General features: G+C 45.9%; 1 protein-coding gene across 2 annotated transcripts in view; it reads right to left on the bottom strand.

Annotated features, from left to right (window-relative positions):
• FRMPD4 (FERM and PDZ domain containing 4) overlaps positions 1-6,420 on the bottom strand; it is a 319,824-nt gene extending 313,404 nt beyond the window's left edge. For both annotated transcript variants that reach the window (XM_014960410.1, XM_014960411.1), the window contains exon 1: positions 6,245-6,420. In XM_014960410.1, coding sequence (XP_014815896.1) covers positions 6,245-6,285 — 41 coding nt within the window. In that variant the 5' untranslated portion in view covers positions 6,286-6,420. The remainder of the gene's footprint in view (positions 1-6,244) is intronic.
• Positions 6,421-6,686: the final 266 nt, after the last annotated feature.

The raw sequence follows: 6,686 nt of genomic DNA, 5'->3' as shown, positions 1-6,686 counted from the left end.
AAAAAAAAAAAAAAACACAAACAAACAAAAACTCCCCAAAACTAAACAAAAAACTATAAAACACCTCAAGCTCTTCCTGGTAGCAGTGAGTACTGAGGAAAGAAAAAGCCCAAACTTTTCTACCTATCTTCTCAAACTATATGAGAATATTAACAGATTGACTTTTGCACACACAAGAACATCAGCTCAAGTTGCAATTATATAAGAAACTATCCCAAGATTCTTGATTCAACCATGTTACTAAGGATTTGACATCACAGATTGAAGTTCTCCAAAAAACTCAAAAGCAAATGGAAGAGCAATCTTCCTAGAAATGAATATATTATACTGAACTGCTTTGACTGTTCTTGACTCAGAGCATTCAAAGTTCTCATTCCATCTCCTCCAGAAATTAGTAAAGAAGGGGAAATAATAGCATTACTCGTGGAGTTTGTGTTCCTTTTTTTTTTTCCTTCTCAAAAATTTCCAGAGACAAGGTTACTTCTGGTTACATCTTTGAAACGATGTATCACTAGGCAAACAGTATTTAGAGAACATACATATTCAGCAGAGTTGCATCACCATTCAGTGGCCACTTGACAAGTTTACAGCAGTTCATAATATAAGGAGTGGCTTTAATAAATCTCTAAACTGCTGAAGCCATTATGGCATACAATATTACTAACATCACAGACGTTAAAGCGCATGTCTTTATTATGTGTCAGCTAACAAAACAAACAAATAATAAAATAGAAGGTAAAGCTCTTATATTAATGTGAATAGACAAGCATTACACTAAATGTAATGCAGTCCTCTCAAGAAAAAAAAAAAAAAGGTGAAGTAAATTCATGGTTATTTGAATTATCATCCAGTATAATAAAATCCTTTTTAGAATTAAATTACCTCCTTTGAGTATAAAAAGGATAATCACAGGCTTTCTTACTGACACAGTCTTTTGTAAATACTGAAAATAACTTACAAGCTATGATATTGTCATTTCAAAGAGTACTCATAAAAATTCTTCCAAAAACAGTAAGTAAAATAGCATCACTAACTTAAGTATACTTTTAATTGTCTCTCAATTAAGGTGGCGTTTTACATCACAGCAAACTAAAAACGCAACAAGGAAAATCACAAATAAAGACACATTCTATTCTGATAAACTAAAGAAAAGACAGATAAGCATCCCAAAATCTTCTCAAATTCCTTAATAAATAAATCCATCAAACAACAGACCAACTAATCTCAGAACCTTAGACCTGGAAAACATACATCTGCTTGGTCACATAAAAATAACTAAACCATGAAGCCAAGCAACCTTGTTCCCTTTAAAAAGCAAAGCCTAGCATCCAGCATCTACAAACACAGCTTCTGGTTCATTACATTTTAAGACGGCTCTAGGAGAGGACCTTTCACACCAGTTTGGCAGGACATCTAAAGACAGTATCTGGAGAGAACAGGACCAAGCACAGAGCCACAAAAGCTGAAAAATGAGACAACAGTCATTAAGACTCTGAGATTTGGAGTCTGTTTAGACTTGCTTCGCTGTTATCAATAGTGAGAACCCAAAAGCCCAAATGTTTGTGCAGGTACCAAGTCAATCTACCTGACTAGAGATGTCCTGCTATGGAAAGGTAAGCACAAAAGATGAGAATGTGAAATTTATCCATCCCGATGGAAAACGAGTTTGTAAGAGGTTCCTCTTCAGTGAGAAACCCAGCCTCGGGTTTAGCATAATCACAGGGGAAAAAAAGTATATTTGAGTGCTCTCTGAAACAAAGAGCTTGCGGGGTCACGGGATTGTTTTGTTGTTTTAAAGCTGATTCCAAGGGTATAGCAGGGATATGGCTATTCACATCCAGTTTTTAATGGAATAAATTTAAACTCATCAATAATGGATGGCAACGCAAAACTTGAGCAGAAAACTAAATATCCAGGTATTATCAATTTAGCTACCACATACCACACATTAGCATTGCTGTTAGGGATCGGTCCAAGTCTTGCTAGTATCCTGTTATATGGGTTTAACTCCACTAATTATACTTCTAACAGCCACAATGAGGCAGTGGAGATGTCTACTTTCTTACCCCATACCGCAGCCCTATTTTTGGGAGGTTTCCTCCCAGGTGACAAATGGCTCACATGAGCTCAGAACTTCTCGCATGAGCCCAGAACTTCTCCCACAAAGGTAACAGTGTGACAGAGACATCCAACCCACCCTTACCAGTAGACTGATGGCCACTCACGTGGACAACTATGTTATTTTCTATCTGGTGTTATTTGGCAGAGCTACAAACAGTAGCAGGGGCCCAGGAGCTATGCATCCCAACTCTGGAGGGTCACTACCCCACTCAGTCACATTCAGACGGTATGCAGACGGCCATCTTTCCATATGGAACCTTTATTTCCTGCTATGAAAGCTCTGAAACAGAACTGACCTCTACAAACATCACAAAAAAAGTTATTCCCAATAAACAGATTTTCTAACAAAAAATATATTCCATGAATGTAGGTTTAAACTCTTGCTAACCTCTGTTCACTCTTCTGACCTATTGTTTCATAGTTCATCTGTCCAATACTGACTAGAAACTTGATACTTTGCCCGTTAATCAAATTTACCTCGATCTGAATATTCGGCACAGCAGCACCATCATTCCTTCCACTCACTTCCGATACTATACTCAAGAATTAACACTCCATACTTGCCCTCATTCTATTCCTTCCCCGGGCAGCTGCTAAAAGCAATTAAAAGCAAATACCAGGCAAGACAGACTTCTGATCCAGCCTAATCTGGCAATTTTTATGTACACCTTATCTATCCCACTAATCCTCCCTCCCAAATTACAGACGCTACCACACATACATGCTTATGCAGCCCACACTACAGAAATATTCACCTGCCTTGTACAGCTTCACATCAGAGTACTGATCCATTAAACAAGGCTTGCCAATCATTCTCTACACTTGGAAATTCATTTTTAAAAAAAAAAAGGGTTGGTTGGGTTTTTTTTTCCTCCAGAGAATGACACCGCAAGATTTATACAAAAACCAATTACTCCAGACCATTACTAGATTGGTGAATTTCCAAAAGGGGGGTGGGAGAGAGGCTATGTCAGTGAAAGTGTGATCAGTATTTCTACACGATATTTTTGTTTTCAGCATCAGACGAGTATCTTCAACCTTTAGAAATCAAGAGAATCTTTATCATGAAGCATTGGTATCTGATGCATAGTATACAACATGACAGACCTACAAGGGCAAGGAAAGACAATGATTATCAAAGATCACATCCGTCTTAAGTCCAGTTTGGCATTCTCTTCCATTTCTGCACACATCCCTTTTCCAGATTATGGCCATATTCCCTACTCACCCAGAAGCTGAGGATGACTGTTGAAGCAGTTGCAGAAGTGAGAGTCTCTAAAAGACCCTACATACAAGTACCACATAAAAAAACTGCCCAGATAATTAAAACATAATCATGTTTTATGTGTGCTATGCCAAATTTTATATGCAGTAGCCACCTTTCTAAGAGTTTACACCTAGTTATTCTAGATAAAAAGTCTTATACATTAATTACTCAAGGCAAAATTTAAATTCTCACCACATCAATTGAAAGTATACCGTGTCTTTAAGAAGTATCCCTCCCAGTAGCCATGCATAACAGAGCTTATGCGTACCATTGCCTGCAGAATCAAGGCTGCAAAGTACAACTGTAATAGCTGACTTGCAACCTAAAATAGGATCTGAATGCACAGCAAAATAAAATTTAAAAGAAGTCATGAAAAAGTTCATTACCAGCCAAGTTCAACACAACTTTCTGCAGGTAATCTGCCTGCAAGATCACACTCTCAGTTAAATACTGTTACCATACAGTTAAATACTGTTTACTCCTTCCTTTCAGAAAGGCCTTCTTTCTAACAGCAAAGAACAAACCAGCATTTTCAGGCAAACTAGTCTTTCAACCCAAATGCACAGAGGGATTAAAAATGGGGTTTACACTGGAACCTATCTGCTCTGTGAAGCTCTCCTAAAATTGGAACAGATACCTAGCTGTTACCTAGGAAACAGCAAGTAAAGTCCTGTGTAAACTATTAGGTCGTTTAACAACCAGAAAATTAGAAACGAAAAGAGTAGCTCAGTACCAAAATGATTTACTGCAATCTACAAGACAAATTCAGTCCCTAAGTACTTCATATCTTTGAATCAAGAGAAGCCAGATACAAGCTTGAAATGTAAGCTTGGAATTTCATTTCAGAAAGAACTTTCAGGTTCTTATGGAGAAACGCTATAATCTGCCTTTACTTAAATATAAATTTCAGCATTGGCAACAGCTGCATCTTCAAGTACACAGAAAGCTACAGATTTTGTACACACCAGCAAAGACCGAAGCTTACAGTTTATATATAAAAACTTCCATGCACCTGATTTAATAACATTTCCAACCAGCATATCCAACCAGCATATCCCTCTCTCTCCCTTTGATTCCAGCTTAAGTGTGACATGAAGATCTGGGAGCTTTTCTAAAACACTGTTTCCAAACAAACAGAAGAGATCAAGCAATTCAGTTACCTGGAAAGAAATATCATACTACGTGACCTGCTTCTTATCTATGGGAGCATATTTTCCCTCTCCTCAAAGTTTCCACTGGAGCTGCTGCAGCTCTAGCGGCATCAGCCGGGAACACGACCCAAGGAAAGCCGAGCGGGCCACGAGCCTCGTAGCCGTCACATCGTGTAAAATTGCTGCGAGCAGGATGAGACAATGATGTGCTTGAATGATAGCAGCTGTTCTGCGCTGGCATCGCCACAAGCAGAGCTGTAATCACAGCCAGGTGCAATGGTGGGAATTTGGGGGGGATAAAGGCTACGCCTGCACCTGTGGCACGCCGTAACTTCCAGCCAGGCAATATTTGTTTTTCAGAGACCATCTATCATTTTGACAAGCTCCCTACCTGAGCGCCACTGGAGCAAGCTGCCTTTTGTATTCCCTTAACGAGGCCTTTCCCCCTTTTGCACAACATCCACTTTCAGCCTCGTATGTGCTTCATGAACAGAAAAGGATACGGTAACTATGGTGTAGGAACCACCAAATCACAAGAATTCGAAAACACTCCTAGTTACTGTGATCAAAGCTAAATCCTTTAGGAAGATTATCCGCCCCAGACCCCTGAAAAGATCCTGCGATTCGAGCACTTTTACCCTGCACCTTTGAGACAGAGCGTGATTTCGCCCCGTTACGGAGCAGGGGCTACCACCTCCGGGTACATCTCAACTACGGTGAGGACATTTCAACGGGGGCTGCCGTGCTCCTTGATCCATCTATGCAGCTTCGGGCCTGGCGACTCGCTGCCAACGCAACAGTCTAGGGATAGAGACCGCAACTCCGGGGCTCTTAGAAGGAAGATTTATTCGGAAAGCCAAGGGAAAAAAAGAAAAAATAACCCTAATCGAGCACCCATTTAATAAACCGCGAGAAGTCCGTGCCTCACAAGCAAGGGGCAAGAGACGCCAAAGCCACCGGCACCCCAGCACCCCTCACCGTGCGGAGCGGCAGCGCTTAAGGATGATTTCACCACTTCTCTAAAAATACCGCTCCCGGAGGAGCCGCCGCGTACCGAGGCAGCCGGGGAGGGGAGGGGAGCGGAGCGCAGCCGGCGGGGCAGGGCGAGCCCCATCCCAGCGGGGCGGCCGGGCCGGGCCGGGGGCTGCCCCGCTCCCTCACAAGTTTGCCCCCCTCACCTGGCAGGTGACCGTTACCTGCCACCCCCACACCCCCCCCGCGACCAGCCCTCTCCCCGAAACCAGCCCTCTCCCCACCGCCCCCGGGTCCCGGCTGCTGGCAGCTGCCCGTTCCCTCCCACCCCCACACCCCCCCCGCGACCAGCCCTCTCCCCGAAACCAGCCCTCTCCCCACCGCCCCCGGGTCCCGGCTGCCGTCGCCCCTCTCGCGTTTGCAGAACCCGCCGCCCCTCCGCCCCTTGACGGTCAAGGCGAGCACCGCTCCGGCCCGAGCGCCCACCGCGGGACGCCTCCGTCCTCCCTGAGGAAAGGGGAAGAGAGAGAGGGGCGACGAGCCATCGCCTCGGCCCCGGGCAGGTGCGAGGGGCTCGCCCTACCCCGACCCCCGGACCTTCTCCCCCCCGCTGCCGGGGAAGTTGAGCCCGGCGGCGGTCCCCACGGCGGGGCAGCCCCCTCACACCCCCCTTCCCGCCCCCGCCGGGCAGCGGGACGCTCCGCGGGTGGCGGAGCAGCGGCGAAGCACCTACCCGGAGAGCTTCCCAATCTTCACAAAGCTAAACACATCCATCCATGCAGCCGGCTACGCTCTGCCCGTCGCACTGACTCACTCCAGCGGCAGCTCCATCTCGGGGAGAAGGTTTGCGTCCGGCGGCAGCAACAGCCCAGGCGAAGGCAGGAGCCGGCGGAGACGGAGGCTACTACCCCCCTCCGGCAGGGAGCTGGGCGTGCAGCATCTCGCAGGAGCAACGTTCATCTGCGCCCAGCCCTCCCCCTCCGCTTCTCCACCCCCTCCTCCGCTCCGGTCCCTGCCTGCCTTGCCCCCTCCCGGGGCTGACTCAAGGCACGGGGAAGGCGTTGGGGGCCGCCCGGCAAAGGAGGGCTGCCCTCAGCCCCGGCCCCCCGCCGCGGCCGCGCACCGGGAGGCTGAGGGGGGAAGGCGGCGGCGCTCCGCTGGTGTCCCCCGAGGAG

Source organism: Calidris pugnax, unplaced genomic scaffold (assembly GCF_001431845.1).
Source record: "Calidris pugnax isolate Ruff unplaced genomic scaffold, ASM143184v1 scaffold188, whole genome shotgun sequence".
Taxonomy (NCBI): Eukaryota; Metazoa; Chordata; class Aves; order Charadriiformes; family Scolopacidae; genus Calidris; species Calidris pugnax.
Note: the sequence above shows the minus strand (reverse complement) of the source record. Positions and strands in the feature narration are given on the sequence as shown.